Source organism: Pundamilia nyererei, unplaced genomic scaffold, assembly GCF_000239375.1.
Source record: "Pundamilia nyererei isolate P.nyererei 1_Seehausen unplaced genomic scaffold, PunNye1.0 scaffold00012, whole genome shotgun sequence".
Lineage (NCBI taxonomy): Eukaryota > Metazoa > Chordata > Actinopteri > Cichliformes > Cichlidae > Pundamilia > Pundamilia nyererei.
Genome location: NW_005187413.1, coordinates 1,198,234 through 1,219,118, shown reverse-complemented (window position 1 = coordinate 1,219,118; position 20,885 = coordinate 1,198,234). Strand labels below are relative to the sequence as shown.

The window sequence follows — 20,885 nt, the reverse complement described above, 5'->3', positions numbered from 1 at the left end:
TCTATCTATCTATCTATCTATCTATCTATCTATCTATCTATCTATCTATCTATCTATCTATCTATCTATCTATCTATCTATCTATCTATCTATCTGGATGGAGGGATGGATGGATGGATGGATATAGCTGCCAAAAAACAAGCATAATTCTTATAACGCTTGAAACAAAATGTGACAGCTTGGCTGTAGTTTCACTTCTAATTTGACTCTTTTCAGCCCTCTACAGAGCTTGCCCATAACTTCCTGTTCTACCCAAATACAGAGGTGTAATCCTTTCTGCTTGGCTGCTGCACACCGTGCTGTTTATCTTTGGAGCTGCTGCTGAGATACAAGCCTTTTAACAGGGATGGCTCTTTCTGTGATTGCACTGATTTTAAGTGCTGGAGCTGCTTGTGGATATATACCAAGTAAGGCTACGACTGTCACTTGGCTTTTTGTGAGTAGCTCAGCTATGAGAAAGTGGAAGTATCCTGCAGAATTAAAAATGACTTAGTGTAGATGTTTGTTGTTTAGGTTGCAGGTATTGCTGTATAGGTAGTCATCATGAAACATGTTTTAACAGCCACAGTTAGTAAAGGATTACAAAAGGTAAAAACAACAACAACATCAGTCTACTTTAGTTATAGAGCTGTGCTACAGTAGGTGAGAATACAAGAGGAAGAAAAAACAAGAACTTGAATTTAAATATGTCTTTCTCAGGAAATGTTTGCTGAACACCAGTCACATGGTAAAATGCGAGTAGTTTGGAATGTCTTGTTGTAATCTGAGCTCAGCCAGTGCTAGTTAAATTTGATGTTTTAAAATTGACAAAATTACAAACTGTTAGATCAAGATGTCGACTCCAATTCTTACATTTGCTTTGTGTTTACAAAAATAACCTGTTGTACATTTAAATGACATTTAGCAATGTGACATTCAACAGTTTGTATTGCATTACATAGCTGGCTGGAAGTAGCGCCTGAAATTCTGGAATTTTTAAAGAGGATTTTAGGGGATTAAAATTCTGTATTGTGTTTGTACCTCTCACAATACAGATGCTACCAACTCACCTAACAACCATAACCAGGCCCATAACTAAATAAAAATGGAGGCCTTTGTATAAAAAAAGGGTGTAATTCCCGAACAGCTAATGCTACTCTTTTTGTAAAGCCCTGAATTAATTCTGAAAGTCTGCGCTTCAGTGACATCTTCACTGTGGTGGTGTACAGAGGCAAAATGACAGAATCATTGGTATGATTTCCTAAGCTTATTAGCACTTTATCATGAAATGGTAAATGAAGACAGAGTTAGGCACAACACCACTTTCTGTTCACTTCTGTTACATATTTAGTTACCTGCAGACACTAAGGTGAAATATGCTAGATAAAATGTGATGTTTTTGATGTTTTTGTGCATTGTGTTCTGCAAAAAAAAAAAAAAAAAACATTAGCAATTTATCATATCAGCATTTATATCCATGTATATCTGTGTCAGGCCAGTATTTGCACACAACGTCAGCCAAACAATATGTCTGCCTGGCTCAAGTTGAAAGGTTAGAATAACTGTCATAATGGAATCGTTATATATTTTCACCTTTAAAAAAAAATGTGAAAAATGCTGTTTGAGTTTAAGGTTTGAAATAAAACAAATGCCTCAATTTTACCAAATGATAACAGGCTGCTGGTTTCTGTTTATGCCAGCATATTGGAGTGCATGCCGGTAGCCTGAGGGGTTGTACTGTGAAGAAAGTGCAGCACAGCCAAGCTCTGTATGCATTAGTGGCTTGACCAAACCTAAAACCCCAACTGGAGATAATGTGTGCCATGACAGTGTTCCTTAGCTTTCTGCTTTCTGCTTCAGGTTCTGTGCATACTCATGAAAAGGGGTGTTTGACACGTCGCATGACTCTTTCCTTACAAAAATTGATCATTGTGAGTGCAGCCTACGCTGACCTGCCCCAACCATAGACACTGTCAGATAATGATGAGAAAATGGTGATGAACAACATAACAATGTAATGGTAAAATGCAACACTGTTGCAAATAAGACAGGCAATTAATGCTACAGAAAATTAATAATCAGCTGATTTAGTGCACAGAGTGGTAAAATAAACATTTTAATTCAAGTTAATATATTTATTTTAGTGCTGAGTGCACTCACTGTGCTAAGTGTATTTATAATGTGATGGCTCATTAGAGCTCTGAAACTTTAAAGTGCATACATTTAAAGATTAAAGGGTACTGTCCTATAGCATAATAAAGGAGACATGGAAAGGTATTTTGTCAGCAGATTCAGGTGAAATTAATATGACTGACTGAACAGGTATTCTGCTCTGTGTTCAAGTAGCTGCAATTGGAGCAGTGTGAAAGAGACAGCAGCAGATTAAGCAGATTGAAGGCTGTTAGCCTAAGTGAAGATAAGACAAGCTGCAAACAGGGGAATACAGCTAACCAGGGTTTGCTAAAAGTGAGTGAGGTCTATCATTCCCAGCTAATCACATATGGACACCTGTGAAGTGCTCAGTAAATATGGTAGTTCAAGCAAAGACACAGTGATTTGGTAAACGCAACGATTTTAGTGCCTAAACCTAAAGAACGAGTGAATACAAAACAACTCTAGAAGAAAAGTGTTGTGTCCTCACTTGACATAGAGTTGACTAAAATTAGCCAGTTAGACAGTAATTCATTAATTAACAACAATAAAAACGACTCTTTTATTTCAAACTAGAATATACTGAGTAGAAGAGCTACACCCCCTACCAGCCTGTTGGCTGCAGTTAAGGTCGGGGAAATCAGTGTGTAGAATGTTTGAACTGCTTCCATCATGTATTCATTTTGCACCTTCTTCTTTTCAGCACAGTCCCACAACTTCCATTACATCTATGGATGCTATGAATCTGATGATGTGCGGGTGGACGTTGTTGTTGACGACGACGTGGTTGCATATGCCGATTTCAACAAGAAAGAGGTAGTGTGGGTGTTACCTCACTTGCCACAACCTGCAAAAGACATCCAGAAAATGGCTTATGAACTCGCCAAAGCCAGCACTGCACACTGTCACAGCGTTTTGGGTAAAGCAAAAAATGCTGATCCCGGCGCTCCCCTACGGCAAGGTACTGATCTTGGCACACTTCATTGCGAGCATTCGTTTAGCTCAGCCTGATCGAGGGGAAGAAAGAGCACTGTTGATCCAACTGAAAGCAGATGTAACCAGAAAGAATTAAGAGAGCACATACCGGGTTTAAAATATCTCTTTTCTGTGACTTACTTACACAAGCTGCTTTGAAACTAAGTGCTCCAGGCAGGTGCTAGACTGGTGGAGCCTTAATTACACAGCTAATCAGTGACCTTCTCTCTGGCTTGAAAAATATATTGAGACAGAATCACCTTTGAAAAGTAATTATATACTATTAAATTAGCTTGAAACTTGTGTTACAGTGGCCTTTCTAAACTACTCTAAGGCAGTCTCCTTCCATAAACTGAACTCTTCTGCTTATGCCAGCATTTTCTTAGAAATTATAGATAAGATGAACAAATGCAATGTGTGTGGTGTCATTTCGTGTGGCAAACTCACAGAGAATAGCTGCCTGACTCTGTAGACTGTTATTTTAGTGTTTGGAGTTTCTCTCAAATGAAAGTGCAGCATAGTTGGTGATGATGAAAAACAAAGCTCAAAGAGGGTCAAGTGGCAATGAGAAAATATTCTGGAGGTCAGCACAGGTACAAATCATTTCTTTTCAATCCAGCCCATTATGTCTGTGAATTATAACCATGCACTGCTGGATATCTCATTCTGCTTCTCAGCACAGATTAAATTAAACTGTCAATAGAGCATTTTAGCTTTGTTATTACTCCGCTGACTGCACAATGTAATGTCTACAGAATAATGACACCATTAATGTTTAGATTGTTTCCATATAAGCTTTACTTTTGCAGTCTGTCTGCCATAGCGTATGAACTTTCCAGTGAAAAAGCAGTCGGTTCCCATCTTTATTTATTACCTTTTTATATTTAGTACCTTTATTTACTTTACGAGTTAATTAGACAACATAATTTTAAGGAATAAATGTTCAAAAAACTGCCTGACGTAGCAAATATGACACAAGTGAAAACTCTCATATGCAAATTAATATTTGTTTCTCATCAGAAGGCTCAATAAACACTCAGAATTTTCTGGCAATTATTTCATGGTTCAGCCTTGAAATTAATAAACGTATCAATAAGGCCTCCTCACCTCAAAATTCTCATATATTTATTTATTTTTTTTGGTTGGTTTGTAAACAAAGTATTTAGTTTTTCTTTTATCATATTTTTAAATCAGAAGCCTGGCTTATATTTTAATTTTTGAGTGATTTTTGTGCCTAGTTTTAGTTGTTAGTTTTGGTTTAGTTAACTGCTATAACTTTGTGATGAACATGTAACCTGCAGATAGATGATGACAGAGAAGCAACTCATTTAAAAATGCTACAGTCCCATTAGGAGCCCCTCTGGCTTCTACTGGCACATTTGCAGTTTTTTTTATGGTAATAGTCTCGTTTAAATATTAAAATAACCTCCGGCACCAACAATGTTTGGCAAAAAAAAAAAAAGCAAAAGAAAATACAATTTTCATTTTTTTTAGATGCTTAAATGTCTCTGTCAATGTCTTACATTTTAAATCTGTGAATTTGTTATATATTCTTAATTCTATCAAGGTAATATTTCTTGGGGGGGATTTTTCTCTAAAAGTATGAAATGTGTCCCTCTTTGACCAGATCCTCCTGACATCTACATCTATACCCGGTATGAGGGGGAGGCTAGTGTGATGAACACTCTCTTTTGTGTGGCCAACCACTTCTACCCACCCACCATCAACTTCACATGGACCAAGAATGGAGTGGAGCTCACAGAGGGCGTGGCAAACTTACGTTATCGTCACAATCGTGATGGGACATTCCACATGATTTCTATGCTTCTGTTCACTCCAAAACCTGGAGACTATTATACCTGCATGGTGGAGCATCAAGCTGCGCAAGTGCCTATCAGCAAGAGCTGGGGTAGGATTATTACCTTATAATATAAAGTGCCTGAAGTAACTGCTGTTGTGATTTGGCACTTCATAAATAAAATTGAATTAAACTGAACTGAACTGTTTTTATGAATAAGCCAAGGACTCTTGAAATTCTCCCCAGTAGACAATCAGGTGATGATACCAATTGTAAAAACCCTCCAGCAATACCAATACTGTGTTAGATTACATTTTTCTTTTTACATGTAAGGTCTGCAACATTATCGCTTTCATACATCCTAGATTAGCAACTAAAATAAAGCTGTTTGAAGCAAAAAGCAGCCTCCTAACATTCATGTTCTGTGAATCGGGGAACCCTCCATCTACCGTCTGATGTCTTATATTTAATTTATGCTTCCTATTGTCATCCTTCTAAGCAGTTGCACATGTCAAAAGTGATATCACAATTCACTTGATTTGTATTGTAATATGGTTTTTGTAAACCTCGCTCTTGGTTGGAGGCATGGATCTATGAGAGGGTTCGGTCATGTTAATGCTGGAGCTCAGAAATATCCAGCTTAGATAGAGGGAAGAGGTGCAACAGTTTAAAAAAAAACAAGGAATCCTGAAGAAATTTTTAAAACATACAAAGAAAAAATCTCTGTGATTTTTTTTCATTTGACTTCTTCTTGTTCCACACCAGCGCTGATGCAGAGTTGCAGCACTTACAACTTAGGAGAAAACTACAATGAGTCCAAGCGTGCCTCAAGCAAAAAATATGTTTGGCTTTGGTTGCTGACATGTGCAACATGCCAATATTAGGGGCTTTTGGGCTAGCTAGAGGATATCCAGGAAATGATTTCCTGTTCTCTGTGCTGGTAACTGTTAACAAATGTAGGTAAAATTTTAAAGGCTAAAGAAAAACTGAGTAGCTTTCACATGAAAACCAGTGTTTTCTTGACTGAAGCATAATCCTTTTTTCACACCTTTACCTGCATACAACCAAAGCCTGCTCGAATGCAGTTTAGAAACATTAAAAGCTTTGCTAACAGATTCTTTGCAGTCTTGCACAGATATCTGTTTATTGTGATAAATGCCTCCTTTGCAGACTCTATATTAAAAAAAGTCATCTGGCTTCCTATGTTTACCTTAAATAACAACAGTCATAGAATTATTACAAGAAGGCCTTTTTAGACATAAACAGATGCAATTTTCAGTCATTTTCAAAATACACAAATAAAATATTTTTTTTAAATTTTATTTTCAGAGTTGAAGGAAAATAAGAGGAGCAGAGTGAGCCCTGCAGCCGTGTTTTTCGGTGTGAGTGTCGTTTTGTGCCTGATGGGATTCGGGACCGGAGTCTTCTTTTTCATCAAGCAGCCAAATTAATGTCTTCAAATTTGAGATTGAAATAATTAAATTAACGTTAATCATTCAATCTTTAATCCTCTGATTAACTGGTTTTATATGTACAAGTAAAACACATCAAAAAAATCCAGATTCTTGTGCTTACAGATAAACTCTCTATATCACTGCATTAATGATAAATGACAGTTTGTTTACTTAATGTGTTTAATGTGTACTTACAATTTGTATTGTTTTTCACTTGACGATGTGGTGTTAATATACCTTGATTTTTAATAAATAGATAATTACTGGGGTTGTTATACAACAGTGTATGGCTGTATAGCACACAGACCTACAAAATAATTTGTGTAGAGTAATTCATCCCTGCTAAGAATTTATAGATAAATAAAGCAAACATCTTGCACAACTGTGAACTAAAGAGTTGTAATGTCTTTGTTTGTTTGGTTTGAGGTAGGTATGCGGGCTTGTTTAATAGTTTTTGAAGACTAGCTCATTGGCGCCCTCTGCTGCACTCCTGGCTGAATGGCAGCCGGGTAAGCAGGCGGCGGCGCCGTTGTTTCATTTATTTTTGTCCCCCTATCAACGGGCTCCTCTTATGTAGTTCCACAACACGCATGTAACACGATCCACAAACTCTGGCGACATGAGTGCTGATAGTTGTGGTGGAAAAGTGGCTTTGCGGAATCTGGTTAACTCCATCAACTGTATCCGAGACCGAGTCAGAGGTAACTGCGCCACATTATCTGTCTGTGTTGTCACAAATGAAACTGCTTAACCATAAAAGCTTATGTCAAGCTAGCTAAACGTGCTAATATATGTGCTAAAATATGTGCTAACATTGGTATAAACTTTATTGTTAACTGTTGTAGATTTACGAGTCTTGCTTTTTCAGTTATACTATCTTGTCCTCATCTTAACTGACCTAAATGTGACATTAGACATCAGTGTTACTCGGTATATAGAGTGTGTTTCATGAGTCAGTTTTGTGAACAAAAACAACTGCTTGTGCAGGACATAAGAATACTTAAAGGTTTGTTTTTACAAAAGTGTAAATCTGAAATACGAAAATGACAAAATGGACAATATCAGACATTTTAATACGAAAAAAAAATGTTTATCAAGACAAACATACAGACAGGAACTAAAGCGTCACTCAGCCCTAAGTGGCCCTTTAGTTACTGCCATAAATCCAAAACACCTACTTTGTTGTCGTCATCAAAATATTCAGGCATTTCATTATGTCCAAAGCAGTGGCTAGCTAATTGTAGTTGATCATTTAATTATTGAATTTTTCAATCTAGTTTATTAATTATTTAGTATGAGGTCCGTGTTTTTCTGTACGTGGGAGGTTTTGGTCTTCCCTCTGAAGAAAACCCAGTATATAAAAGCCCAAATATGTTTTTTTTTTTCTCCAAAGTAATGTCCAGAAACGACACAGAAATGCACTGACTTCTGTTAACACTTGAGAAGATGAGTCTGATCAAAACTGACAGCTTTAACCCAAGAAACCCTTAAATAATAAAGATTGTAAGAAAGAAATATTTTTGTGCCGTGGAGTTGTCTTTAAATCCTATTTTCTGACCGCTTATCCATTTCACAGTGATTTTAAACAGCAATAGAAGCTAATTCTCCTTTTTCAGAAGTTGAAATTAGATTATTTAAAGAATAAATTATTTTAATAATTGTTTGTACTGAAAATAATTCTCTGCACTTTGATAACAGTGAAGTTGCAAGGAGTAAAGGTAGTGAAGGTTAGATGAGTAGGCCTGGGGGTCAACCATCCAAAACAACAGACAGTGCACAAGAAGAGATTTCCAGCAGGCTGGAGACGAGGTGTCTCGGGTGATCTTTTGACAGAGGGAGAGCAGCAAGAGTGAAAGGGGAGGTTTACAAGATCGTAGTTTGAACTTCTATGATGTATGGGTTGGAGACAGTGGGACTAAAGTGGGGAAAAAACAGGAGGTGGAGCTGGAGGTGGCAGAGTTTAAGAATTTCTTTGGAGTTATCAGTATGGACAAGATTAGAAATAAGTACATCAGATGGACAGATCAGACTGAGCAGCACAAAGTTAGAGAGGCAAGGCAGAGATGCTTTGAACATGTGCAGAGGAGGGATATGGAATATCCTAGGCAAAGGGTGTTGTATATGGAGCTGCCAGGCAGGAGAAAAGGACCACAGAGAAGATTCATGGATGTAGTGAAGGAAGACATGCCAAGGTTTGGTATGACAGAAGAGCATGCAGGGACAGGATGAGATGGAGACAGATGATCGACGGAGCAGCCAAAAGAAGAAGACTCCTCTGCAGTTTAGCTTAAGAGCTAGAACCAAGAATTTTGAAAAAAAATTTTCCTTCGCAGATGGAGAATCAAATGAGTCCGATGGAGCATTCAACCTCTCCAACTTCTGGGACACTTTGAGTTGAGTATCATGATCTCTTGCTGCTGTTTCAGCTCCTAGACTTTTGAACATCCTTTGACAACTGGATGATGTTCATGTCTCGTTACAGTGAATGTTTTGTGAGAAATGTATTTGCATCGTTTTTATAATGTTTTTGCAATGACTCATTTGATATTAAAAAAAAAAAGAAAAGAAAAAAAGCATTAGGAGAATTCCTTCCTTCATGGTCTTGTTGTTACATGATGCAACTGTCTGTGTCAACAGATCAGGCAGTGAAGGCAGTGTCCCAGGAAGCCACTAAACTCAGCCTGGCCTTCTCCAAACCTCCTCTGCCATCACAACAGGTCAGATTATTTCTGTAATCATGAAGGTTTGTCACTGAGCTGATAAACAGATTGTTTTGAAGTCTGGTATAGTGTAAAAATAAGAAATGATGATGATGATGTGAGCTGAGCTCTTACTTGGAGCCATAAATTATTGTCATGTATCTCAGGGTCTTGAATTTCCACATAAACCTTCTAAAGACCATTACATCATTTGTTTTCTGTCTGTTTTTCCTCCACAATCTCCAGGATGGAGAGAAGCTGGCAGAGTCCATCATGAAGAGCATCCTCACACTGTCCACAGTGTATTACTGGCTACCTAAGAGCCAAGGTAAAACCCTGTGAACAGCAGAATAGTTATGTTGTATTCAGACGAGCGAGGTGAATACGTTGCACTGCATTCAGGTTTTTGGACCATTTCACAATGCCAGAATATCGCAATACACTTGTCAATCTAATCCAGACTCCAAAAGCCAGAGCAAGTGCCCGTCTGTGGGCTTATCTATTTACTTCAGTGCGACGCGCTTCTGTGTTTACTACGGTAGTACTAACAGAAGTCTTCACTCACCCTATTTTTTTGGAAAATAGGAACAACTTATTGAAATGTGCAATTATAGACTGCAATACAGTTAATGAGGCAAAAACAGTTCGTATAATTCTAACAAGCATCAAAGTCAGTATTTGGTATGACCCCTCTTATTCTTTAGCACAGCCTGAACTCTCTTAGGCAAACTCGTCTTCTATTTGTCTTGTTTCCTCAGACTTTTTAAGGACACACTGTGCATCTCTGTTCCACTCACAGTGAGACAAAGTGAGAGGGGGGGGAAAAGAAAGTATATCCAATGTAGCAACAGCAGTATTCACACTTTAGCTCAGTGTTAAAGTCTCACAAATAAATAGCATAAATATATATTTTTGTTATTTTACTACTAAAATCATGCAATATAAATGAAGCAAACTGTATTCGTGGATACATTTATGTCTCACATTATATTTGACAAATTTAGGAAAGAATAGTTTAGGTTTAACCTGATATTGCCTTAAGTATACAGATTGATTTCTAGTCTTTTCCTAGAGTGGTGTGTGAATGTGAGTGTGTGTGTGTGAATGACTGAATGTAGTGTAAAGCGCTATACAAATACAGGCCATTTACATTCAAGTGTACAGCTTGATAATTTAACACTAGTATCAGTAGGTATCTGAAGCTGAGGTGTCTGAATCGGACTGGAGAAGATTGATGCGTCCTTACCCACTTATTCACCGCTTTTAGCCACTGCAACCTCCAAAGTACAACCAGAGACTGGAATTAAGTAATAGTAACATCATTTTTGAACTTACAGCCATTTCTGTATAATCACATGGCACAAATACTTCACTTCACATTTGGTTTGAATAGAACAAGTGTGATTCAGTGGTTGCGAACTAAAAAATAAAACTTATGTACAGAAACAGTCATTGTAACTTTCTTGATGCTGATGCTGTCAACATTTATTGTGTTGTGAGTTGATTTGAGTAGATCTGTACCTTTATTGCGACTTCAGTGTCAGAGTGTTTTGACCTTCTGTTCTCTCGGTGTCTCAGGGCTGGCTCTGCGCCGACTGGTCAGAGATGCTACTGTCGAGGTTCTAGAGGGAGTTGCACAACTGGTAGAGGTCATAATGAGCTCACCTGTAGAAAGGTATGGACACCAAACCCAGCGTTTTACATGTGGGACCTGGGAAATTGGGAAATTTTAATTTTGTCTTTCAATGATTACAAGGTAAACAACAAGGTAAAGAAAATAGCATAAGGCTTGCAAACATTTGTTTGCAATGGTTTACGTTCCTCCATAATAGAAATCTGTCAGAATATAAAAATCACACCAGGCGAAATAAACAAATTCTGCATATTACAGTTACTTATGTAAGGACATGAGTTTTAAGGTGAATTAAACGATCTGTTTCACAGTGAGATTTAACCGGATCTCTCCTGGCTGGTGACTACATGGTTCAGATGTAGTAATGGTACTGAGTTTGTACGACCATATTTTTCAGAAATCTGTCATGTTTCTGTCATTTCTGAACATTTAATGGGTAAAAAATATCATTTTTAGAATCAACAGGTAGCACCAAAATAGGACTTGGGGAAATCCCGTGATTAAAAAAAATGAGTGCTCTCCGCATTAATGCGTTAATGCACCCATGTAAGGGGTTACTCGGTGTTAGCGCAGACCCATCTGGAGTGCAGAATCGACAAAGCTAGGACAAACTGCCTGAAATGCTGTGACAGAGACATTTCAGGGATTTTGAGTCAGTCTGCGCTCCAGGTGGATTAATTGTTAATCTCGTTAATTGTGATAACAGCGTTAACATGTTTAAGCTGCATTAGATTAGCCTGTTTTAACGTGTTAACGCTGACAGCACTACTTTATAAACCAAAGGTAGATTATATATTTACTCTTTGTTGCAGAAGCACCACCAGGAGTAAACATTTATAAAAGCTTCAGATTTAGGAGATTATATTTCTATTTTAAGCAAAACAAAAACAGTAAGTTGTAAGGTATTTTCTTTATATTCCCCTTTCTAGGGCTGCTCAATTAATCGAATTTTAATCACGATTACGATCTGGGCTTTCAACGATCATTAAAAATGACTGAGCCGATTATTAGCCCTTCCCTCGTGCTTTACTCTCGCGCTGCTCCGTGTGACAAATCGAGCGCACCCCTCTGCATTTCGAACACGTGTCCACAACCTTTTTTGCGCCACAGACCGGTTTATGCCCGACAATATTTTCATGGACCGGCCTTTAAGGTGTCGCGTATAAATACAACAAAATAAAACTAGTACCAGTACCGAAAAAAAGAAAATTTATTCATAACACACGTGAAAAGACCAAGGAAAACCGAGTAAACGATAAAAACGATAACAAAATAACGCTGAAAACCGATAAAAACCCTGAAAACTATACATTTCACACCTGAGCCTCAACTCACGCGGCCCGGTACCAAACGACTCACGGACCGGTACCGGTCCGGGGACCGCTGATTAAGAGGACCCGAGGGAAGCTCGGAAAGCTAAGCAGAAGTTATTTGGAGAGGGGAGTGACTGCCGCTGGTTGAAAAGAGAGGTAAAAAAAACTTCAGTGGTGTGGAAACATTATGGGTTCGCGGAGTCAGACGTGGATCAAGTAGACATAGTGTGTAAACTTTGCTACAGTGTCGTAGCTGCACCACAGAGCAACACTTCCAAGTTCACTAAACATAGATGTTTACATTTTTCATTTATTTTTTATATTGCAAACATTTGCACTGTTATCAGTATTTGCACACTATTTTATATTATTTTTTGACAATCTTTAAAGTCATTATTCAATACATTGTTATTGTTAAATAAATATCGTCAAATAATCGAGATCTCAATTTCAGTGAAAATAGTCGTGATTATCATTTTTGCCGTAATCGAGCAGCCCTACCCCTTTCTGTTTTATTTTCTTCTTAACATCTTCTTCCTCGTTCTCTTTCCAACACTTTCTTCCAGCCTCAGCCAGGAACAGCTGATGTCAACAGGAGGAGTGTGGTCTGCCTGCGACCAGTTCCCTCAGTTGTCAAAAGGTCCGTTGACAAAGACAAAACAAAACAAACCAGTAAAATGATGTTTAACTCCAGCCGTTCAGGGAGTTGTTTTATGATACTTTGAAACAGTGGGGTTTTAGGAAAAGAAGCAATGAAACACTATAAATTTGGAAAAATTATGCATGAAGTATCAAAGTAAAAATAAGTATTCTGCAGAAAAGTGTTCCACGTCACTGTTAAACTGATTAGTATTATTGCTGCTTATCTTTAAGGTTGAGCTTATTTAAAATATTTCATATTTAAGTTTAATGTTCAGCATCATATTTTATGAAGCATGTCGTGGCTGTCTTGTGAGGACCACATATTGCAGAAAAAACAAAAATAAACTGTTGTTCATGAGCTCGGAAACACAACCCTACAAGTTGATTTTTTTTTTTAAGTATACAGTGCTAGCTGAGCCAGCACCTGGTTGTTTTGCTTGTTTTTTTAGACTAGATATAGTCAGAGATGTCTGCCTTTCTCCATCATGGTCAGCTTTCCTATCTAATATACTAAAGGCATTATTAACAGTTTTTTCACTCTTCATCTTCTCTATCTCTATATCAAACATGTTGGCCAAGCTGGTTAGCAAGAGGAAACTATGATGATAAATGCCAGGAACCTGTCTACTTGCCAATGCTAGTTGTTTCCACAGGGCGTGCAGATTGTAACTGATCCCAGAGCAGTGAAAGTGGACCCAGTGACAGCTGTCAAAGATCTGAGGTTTATCCACAATGCATATGTGCAAACCACCAGAGAAAAGGTGGCCAATCGGCTCCAGTCATTGTTAATTGAGACAGATAAACCAATAAAATGGAGACAGCTGCAGTTTCCTATGATTATGAAACAAGTGGAGCTTTAAGCGGTGATAGCCAGCTGTGGCCACAAGACAGCTTCATGACAGCACTGTGACATAAAAGGACAGAGATTTCTTTACTTTTGTGTGTTTTATGTGCTTGGCCTGACGGAACGCCACTGCTTTGAAGTTACATGTTAATATTAGAAGCAGGAGATATCTTTACTTTAATAATGCTTTATATGCCTTTACATTGATTATGACAGCAATAGCAGTATTACCATTAAGCCTGCAGGTGGGGATGTTTTTCTCCCAGTCTAACTCCCAGTCTGTGTATCAGTGCCATAAGCTATTTCATCAAAACCAAAATGTCTACATTTAATAAAGAACAGGTGTGAATTTTATCCATTTCTATTCATTTTTGGATTGTTAGAAACATTAAAACAGAGAAAGTACATTTATCCACAAATTTTTAGCATCACAGTTAAGTGATCAAAAAATCTGCCGTCAGACGAGTGTTTTAGCTGATACACAAAATAAGAAAACTTTAAATATTGATATAGGAGGATTCTAGTCTTTAACTGGTAATTTTGCTCAAAGTTTTACAAGGTTTTAATAATGGGTGTATTGATCTTCTCTAGATAATAAGGCAGCAGTGGTCGTGGTTCTGTTGTGTGAGGTTCGAGTTGTGAAAGATGCCATAGAGGAAATTGAACAGGTATACACACACTGTGAATTTCATATTTGCTCTGGTGGTTATAACTAGGCCTTTATTTCAACATTATTATTATCATTATTATTATTATTATTATTCGTTCAGTTTTAGAAGTTTTCTTTGTGTATTTTTTTATAATAATAAAGCCAGCAGTGCCAGAAAGTGCACTTGAAGCTGGCTGATGAAAGAAAGTCAGTCCCCATAGACGCCAACTTTACAGCAAAATTGAATATGTTTTATATTCTGGTATGGTTTTGGTCTAGTTTCACCTCTCATAAGAACTGTAATGGCAAAAATATGTTGCCTATCAAATCCCATCAGGCATTAGCTGAGGGTGAAGACCCATTCAACGACGTACTCGATGATAACCAGGACGGAGATGAACCCCGAGGCAACCAGGATATGTACTGGTCAGAGAACGATCGGCAGGTGATTGGTGCGTGCCAGGGACTGATAAAAGCAGCAGCAGCTTGTCTGAGGAAACTTAAATCAGCTGTCAAATCCAACGGTGACTTCAGCACTCCCCAGAACGTGTCACAGCTTGACGACTTGGCTGATATCAGCAAAGAAATCAGCCCTGGGTAGGCACATGCATACAAACATACACACACACACACACAGGCGTCAAGACTTCACACTAGTATAAACAAAAAGAACTAAACAGCACAAAATTTCTAACAGTTAGACCCTGGATGCTTATACTTCTTTAACTAATGCGGACGTTCTTATATGTTATATAAATAATTATGGTTTCCATAGTTTTTATGCAAATCAAAATGTGTGTTTGGGGTCATAATTAAGGTGCAAGTTTTAATGATGTCACAGTCATGCAGACTCACCTTTGTCGTTGGTTGTCTTTTCTCCTTAGCGTTGATGATCTGGCCCTTTGTCTCTACCCCCCCATGGATTATAATGGCGTCGAAACCAATGTAAGACACACTTTCATCCAATGGGATTAAGAACGTTTTGGTTACAGCTCTGATCAAAAGTTCACAAAGTCAGCCACCTGAAAAAGCTGAGTGATCTGAGTGTTTCATTTTTTAAATGTGGACCTTTTATAAAATCTCCAAATATTTGGTTAGAGTCATCTTACTTCGGGTTGTAACTTCATTGCTCAGAGTGTCATGCTGTTTCCAGGCCTGTGGTGTTGATCTGCTTGTGTAATTTATGTGAACTGTGCTGGTATGTAAAGTGACAAGAGTGCAGGGGAGTGGAGTCAGATGTGCACAGAAAAGCTTTTAACTTCAGTTGATCTATATGACAGCATATAGATAATGTAAAGAATCGCAGGGAGCCAAACAACTGAAAATCCCCCCCACTCTGATATGTACTGCTGTAAATGGGTAGGAGAAACTACCATTTGTCCACTGTTGCCCGCTTACACAGTTTTCTAAAAATTGCTAGCTTGCCCCTCCCTCCTGATGACCTCATGCATTTTGTGAAAGAAAGTTTGACGTATAAGGGAGCAGCATTTAATCTGTTATGTCTGACAATCATGAAAAGCGATCATTTTATGACTCTGCAGTTGCACAAGCTAACACTGAGAGCAAACAAAGAAATGTTAATATAAACAGGGCATGAGCATTTCTTTGTGGTCAAGAAGGAATATTCTTGACTTTCCTAAAAAGTATATTTGTGCTTCTGAATTTTCTCAGTTCACCACTCTTTTTCCAAAGTATTGAACACAGCTCAGACTGTATTTTTACTAAACAGCAAATTAAATGTATTGGAACTACACTTTTAAATGGGCCTGTTATAATCTTTATTTATCATATTATGGGCTGTGGTGTAGCCTCTCAGATCATCCTCTGTTTAAAAACAAATCGTTTTATTTTATGACTCCTTTTATCGCGACTTTCTTCTGATTGGCCACATTTTGCAAATAAAAGGTTTGGACAGTAGATGAGTGGGACTTCTGTGATTAGAGTCAGAGCTGTGTGCCTGAGATGACGATATTAAGGATGTCCAATCTCTGACGTATTGATCCAAAAAAACATGTTATGAAACAGAGTGTTTAGAGGGGACTCAAGTCTGAATTTATACAGTTGGGGAATTATTTATTTGATCCTCTACTGAATTTCTAAGTTTGCTTACTTACAAACAAATGAACAGTCTTTCATTTTTAGGGTAGTTTCATTTTAATAAAGAGAGACAGAATGATGAGAATGAGAAATATAGAAGAAAAAACACATTACATAAAGTTATAAAGTAATCTTGCTTCATGGGGTAAGGATGATCTTGAAAAAGGTGATGGATCAGTCGAAAACTATATGAAAGGAGCTTGTTGATGATCCAAAGGCAGCCGAGAGTCTCTATGTTCTTTTGTAAGTTAGCAAACTTAAAAATTCAGCAGGAGATAAAATAATTTCTTTCTCTCTTCATGATATATAAACGTAGAACCTGAATAAAGACATTGTTTGTTTTTTTTCTCAACAGGTGTGTAAATTAGCAGCACTTCTAAAGAAAGTTCTGGAAATCATCAGGTAAGAGTCACTACAGTCAAAACAAAATGTTCTTAGACATTTTAGGTTAAGTGACATTACAACATAACATGAAAATAAAACTGGAAAGCAGATTGTGCCTGGTCTAATTTGTCAACCAGTTTCCCTCGGGGAAAGTAGTTGGGTGTGTTAGAGAATGTTGAGAAAGAGGTGGGTGGAGTTTCTGAGAATCTGATCTTATCTGATCATGTTGTGTTACATCTTTTCGGGTTGCATGAACACTGAACATGACTTGTTCACATCAATGTTGGACAATCTGGTTTCTTTCTATGAGTGATGTGAGAGGAAAATGCTCTTTTATTGACTCTGTTTATCATTGTTCAGGTCCAGTCACGTGTGTGGGGAGTCAGAACTGACCTGGGTTCAGTTCTTAGATGGAGCCATCGATCACAACCTGCAGAAAGCCAAAGACCTCATTCAGCAGGAAAGCTAGTGTATCTGTGCAGTTACGCGTGTTTCTGTTGTTTTGTTTTGGGTTTTTTGTTGTTGTTGTTTTTTTTTTTGGGGGGGGGGGGGGTATAAAAATGCTATGGATTTTGAAACAAGTATAAATGTGTGCAAATGAAAAAAATAATTAAGAGGTGGGACTTCTTACACTGTTTTTTGTGAGAACACAATGTAATCTGCATAAAATAACATGTCATAGATCTCACTTACTCAAATAAACAGCATTTTCAGTTCTGTTAAAATGAAAGAACAGCTTCATCAACAGATTATGTAAGCAAAATAAAACAATATCACTCTGGTTATTCATTTTGAATCCTCTACCTGAAAGAATGGGGAGTGAAATATAACTTTCATGTTGATGGTCACAGAGACATAAAACAGTCTGAAGAATTACAGATCAAATTTAAGTTAAAATGCTATTAAAATGTTTGGTGACTTTGCCCAAAAATAAGGTTATGCATGTGCCAAGTTACTTGTTTTGATGAGATCTTAGGGATACAGTTGGCTAAGAAAAAACGTGAATGCACTTATCCACAAGTGGATAAGGTCTGAAAGCAGAGCGCACAAACACTGGGAAACGAAAGGTTACTTTTCTCACTGTAGAAAGGTGTGTCTACCAAAATTATGCAGAAAGTAGATGTGAGTCCCTTTAGGGGGAAAATGCCACTGTTACGCCACCAACTGGTGTGCGAAGTCCCGTGAAGCTTTGTACTGTCGTCATCTAGCAATTTTCCCTCTTATTCACAGAAATATAGGTATGGTTCACAGCCCAGGTCCTTATTGAACGACAAGTGGAATGTTCTGATATTAAACTTTTAAAAGATACAGTTTAACTGATTTTTTATTTTTAGTTGACAGTACTGGAATAACTAAATAATCCATATATCTCCTTAAAGCCTAAAATATAAAATAATTGGAGGAAAATTACACTTTTTGTAAAAATTCAGGCTGGACCATCTGACTTTTTTTTAAGTTAATTTTAATTTCCATACATGACAAAAATCACACTGATGATGTAGAAGTCTCAAAAACTCACAGAAAATCTGTGTTTGAAACATGATACACTAGGGGTTAAGGGGACATATATTGGGTTTTTGTGTAGCCCCTCTATTCACCCTCAGCCTTCAGAGCAGAGTTTTTGGATCTCAGGGATTATTTGTACAGTGCATCTGATAGTCACAATGCTTTACTTGTTCCTATATTTCATCATGTTACAGCCTCATTTCAAAATGAGTTAAATTCACAATACTCCGTAAGTCATGAAAAGTTTGCTTGAAATTCTTGCAAATAAATTTTAAATAAATAAATAGTATAACATGAGTTTTCACAGCCTTTGCCATGACACAGTTGGCAGCATTGAGCTCAGGTGCACCCTGTTTCCACTGATCATCTGTCTGACGTCTCTTCAGCTTCGGTAATCGACCTGTGGGCAATTCAGTTGACTGGACAGGATTTGGAACTTGTCTATAAAAGATCCCATACCTGACACTGCATATCAGAGCACAAACCAAGCCATGAAATCCAAATTACTACGGGACTGACAGCCCCAACAACCACAGTGGCCTCCATCATCTGTAGATGGAAGAAGTCTGGAACTAGCATGACTCTCCGTAGAGCTGTGTGTCTGGCCAATATCAGCAACTGAGGTCTTCGTGAAAAGCCTGAGTCAGTCAACATGAACCAAAAGAAAGATGGGATAGTCTGATACAACATTAGGCAATATTATTGGTTAGTCAGCTTTAGATGATTCATGCTAATTGCATCCTATTCATGCGTGACTACATTCACCAACTAAGAAGCTGAACTGCATGCTAAGACATGACACAAGCTGTGCCAGGGTGTTCAAGGTTTTAATTTTTTTCAATTTTCTATTAGCTTAGATTCCACATGATTGTTTACAGCGGTTACAACCCAGTTTCTCTGTAGAAAGGGGATTAACATTAATGAACCAGATGGAGAACCACAGATAGTATTTAATAAGTAAAGCTTTAGTTTACTGGACAACCACTGGACACAAATTTTGAGGAACAAAGACTCAAAGTTACCTGTCTCACGTTTGAAAGGTCTCAGTTCTTGGAAGTAAAACAACAGTAGACCTCTAACAGGTTCCGTAATTTTTTTCTGTGAAATGCAGGGTGTGGGCACCGATTGGAAGTAAGGGTTTGTCTACCCTAATTAATGCAGAAAGTAGTTGTTAGTCATTTCAGAGGGAAAAGTGACACTGCTATGGTCAATTGGTCTCTTAACGCAATTGACATTTGTTGCTGGATACACGATGGACAACTGGGAGAAGTAGCAGGTTATGTGTCTGGCAACACTCTCAATGGAGGACGTTGAAGACATCTAGCTATTGGGAACCATGATTATCATGATGTTGATTGGAGCTGGCACGGCCCTGGCTTAACTGAGGTGTGATTATGGGCATGACTGCAATTTGTGGATTACAGTTTGTGATTTTTAAAACCTGTGTGCTTACTTAAAAATGTACAGACTACTTGTAACATCATTTAAACAGAGTAAACGCCTGCAAACATCACACAGTGAGCATGAAGTTGGATTAGCAACACTGCCTCATCAATGCATGAGGCAGCGACGATTTTGAACCAGTGTTACCAGATCTTTGAAGCTGATTCAATTCCAAGACATAGTTAGGTTACATATCAACTTGTACTTCCTTGTTCTGAACTGAGAAGAACTGGCCTTTCCTTCCCCTCATCAAGAATTCATTTGCCAAGAAAAAGTCTCTCAGTCTTTCAACATATTCAGTCCAGTTGATGTCTCCCTCAGCATGTGAGCGAGTTCGATCGTATCCACAGTGCTAACTAACTGTAAACTGCTACTTCAAGCCCAAGCTCACAACAAACTGCTTTTTTTCTTTTGTTTTTTATTCTCGTCGTCAAAAAAGTGTTATCTCAGGATAATGATAAATGGAAAGTTATGCACCTTTGTAGAACTTTTAATGATTTTTTTTCTTGTTGCTTCTACAGGAAGCCACATCACTTACAGCTGCGTGCTCTGCCAAGCCCAAAGGTTCCAGGATGCAGCACCCACAAACACAGTCACTCTCTTTATATTGGTAAATAGTCTTCCCAAAGCTTCCTGGTTCCTACTCTGGTGAAGTTAATCACTTTTAAACTTGATCAAACTCCACCTTTTGCAAAGATTGTCATCTAAATCCATCTATTGTTTTGAGTAATCCTGCTAACAAAAAAACCAAACCCATTGTATGAACTCACTACCAAAAGTATAATTATGGACCAGACTGCATTTTATGGATTACAGTTTGTGATTTTTAAAACCTGTGTGCTTACATACTGATTGTAACGTCGAAAAACGCCTGGATCTCCTCCGTGTCTGCTTCATACTCTGGGGGGCAGGGCTATGGCTCCCCACTCCCTCCAGCCGATCGTTACATAGAGAAACCTTCTGAATACAAGCGCGCTCACACACATTGTGTGCTGTCGGTCTTACGTGCTGCACAATAAAATTCAATATTTAGTATTTACTGTTACTTACACTTATCTAGGTTATTGCTGTGGTGTTGTGTATATTGTGCTACTTTCTTTTTGCTTTTCATTTAAATCCAGCTAATTTTTTTAGTGTCTTCTCTCCCTTTCTTTCTTTCTCCCTTTCCTATCCCTCTGTCATGTCTGTCCTGTCTGCAATAACTTAAAATAAAGTAAATCAATAAATAAATAATGATAACAAAGGTAAATCAAATGGACTAACACGGCAAGCTCTTTGCTGTAATTCAAATTTAATTTTAAATAAGAGGCCCAAAGAG

General features: G+C 37.8%; 2 protein-coding genes across 3 annotated transcripts; both read left to right on the top strand.

The window, feature by feature from the left end:
* Nucleotides 1-257: 257 nt before the first annotated feature.
* On the top strand, nt 258-6,741 carry LOC102201953 (H-2 class II histocompatibility antigen, A-U alpha chain-like). The gene is made up of 4 exons (XM_005724383.1): nt 258-407; nt 2,834-3,091; nt 4,733-5,014; nt 6,233-6,741. Exons 1-4 carry the CDS (start codon nt 347-349, stop codon nt 6,352-6,354), a joined length of 723 nt encoding a protein of 240 aa, XP_005724440.1. The 5' UTR covers nt 258-346; the 3' UTR covers nt 6,355-6,741.
* Nucleotides 6,742-6,845: 104 nt separating this feature from the next.
* Nucleotides 6,846-17,926, top strand: ccndbp1 (cyclin D-type binding-protein 1). Of its 2 annotated transcripts, XM_005724381.1 has the most exons (11): nt 6,846-7,058; nt 8,691-8,750; nt 8,995-9,074; nt 9,303-9,384; nt 10,635-10,731; nt 12,569-12,642; nt 14,080-14,156; nt 14,475-14,734; nt 15,022-15,082; nt 16,590-16,636; nt 16,979-17,926. In XM_005724381.1, the coding sequence occupies exons 1-11, from the start codon at nt 6,977-6,979 to the stop codon at nt 17,085-17,087; spliced, it is 1,029 nt and encodes a 342-aa protein (XP_005724438.1). In that variant the 5' UTR covers nt 6,846-6,976; the 3' UTR covers nt 17,088-17,926. The 2 variants fall into 2 exon arrangements, with proteins under 2 accessions (XP_005724438.1, XP_005724439.1); XM_005724382.1 differs by lacking the exon at nt 8,691-8,750.
* The last annotated feature ends 2,959 nt before the right edge of the window (nt 17,927-20,885 follow it).